The sequence below is a fragment of the Perkinsus marinus genome (genome assembly GCF_000006405.1).
Source record: "Perkinsus marinus ATCC 50983 genomic scaffold scf_1104296965858, whole genome shotgun sequence".
NCBI lineage: Eukaryota > Perkinsozoa > Perkinsida > Perkinsidae > Perkinsus > Perkinsus marinus.
Window position 1 is genome coordinate 1 of NW_003204187.1, and position 1,123 is coordinate 1,123.

Consider the following 1,123-nt stretch of genomic DNA (forward strand, 5'->3'; position numbering starts at 1 on the left):
GCGAAGTCTGCCAGCTCATCCATCAAAAGTCCCGGTACTGCCAGCGAAGTCGTCGGTTCCAACAAAAACTATGGTGGTGGTGGTGGTGTCGTCGTGGTCGAGATCTTCTCGAAGCTGAGGAAGGCACGGTTGCTTATCTGAGCCGGTTGCTCTGGTTAGCGAGGTCACGATCAATCGAGGCAGCAGTCGAGTGTGATAAGGGTTACAGGCTGGCCTTGCCACAAGGGGTCACCCGCCTGCGGGACACTGACCCTTCTCTCCAAGTCGACTCTGCCCTCGGTACCTATTTAAGATCCAATCAGTCTCACGAGTTGATAGCTGTAGCCTTGGCTAAACCAGCGGTGAGCCAATCTGGCATACCCAGGCCACCTTCGGGCAAGGGTATACGTAGGCAAGGGAGGGCTATGCACTTCGGTGCTGACACTTGCCGTTTCACTCGCCAATCCTGTCCCTTCGGTAGGGATTGCCGTTATCGTAAACATTTCGGCGACCCCCAATCTAAGCCTTATTGGCAGAACGGTCAAGGTGGGGAGAAGGACAGTAGCTTCGGGTCTGATAAACGCCCTAGGACTGGGCAGGTGAAGGATGAACCATCAAGGAAGAACCCTAAGGACCAATAGCTGCGGCATTGGTTTGGTGCCAATCCAACACTGTTGAAGCTGAGTTTCCGGCATTTTCCGAAGTTTGATTATCACGTAGTCAAAACTGGTGGCTGTTGCGTTGCGTCAGTGCCGTTCCTAGTGGTCATAACATCATAAATGGAGCGGAGGAAACGTCGTTCTCGGAACGACTGTCGTTCAGTTTGGTTCCCACTCAACAAAGAGACTCTTCTTTGGGAAATGCCACACGTGAGGTCTACCCAAGCGAAGAAACAGCGAGATAGGGGCAGAAAGTTGGGCAGCAAGCCTGAAGATCACCCTTGGAAGGCGTCGACCCAGGAATTATCAGCCGCAGCGGTGGAGACTCTCCACTGGAGAGAAAGCCTCGAGATGGCTCCGGGTACTCAGGGCAGTGGGACAAGTTCGAGTTTCGAGAATCTGAGCTGCCAATAATAGAGAGTACTTCTGGGATTCTAATTAAGCACACAGAGAGGTTCTGTGCGGCCCGAAAGGACTTCTTAGAT

General features: G+C 52.9%; 1 protein-coding gene across 1 annotated transcript; it reads left to right on the top strand.

Annotated features, from left to right (window-relative positions):
- Positions 1–404: 404 nt before the first annotated feature.
- Positions 405–620, top strand: Pmar_PMAR005039 (hypothetical protein; the record flags this gene model as incomplete). The annotated part of the gene is made up of 1 exon (XM_002769446.1): positions 405–620. One exon carries the CDS (start codon positions 405–407, stop codon positions 618–620), a length of 216 nt encoding a protein of 71 aa, XP_002769492.1.
- Positions 621–1,123: the final 503 nt, after the last annotated feature.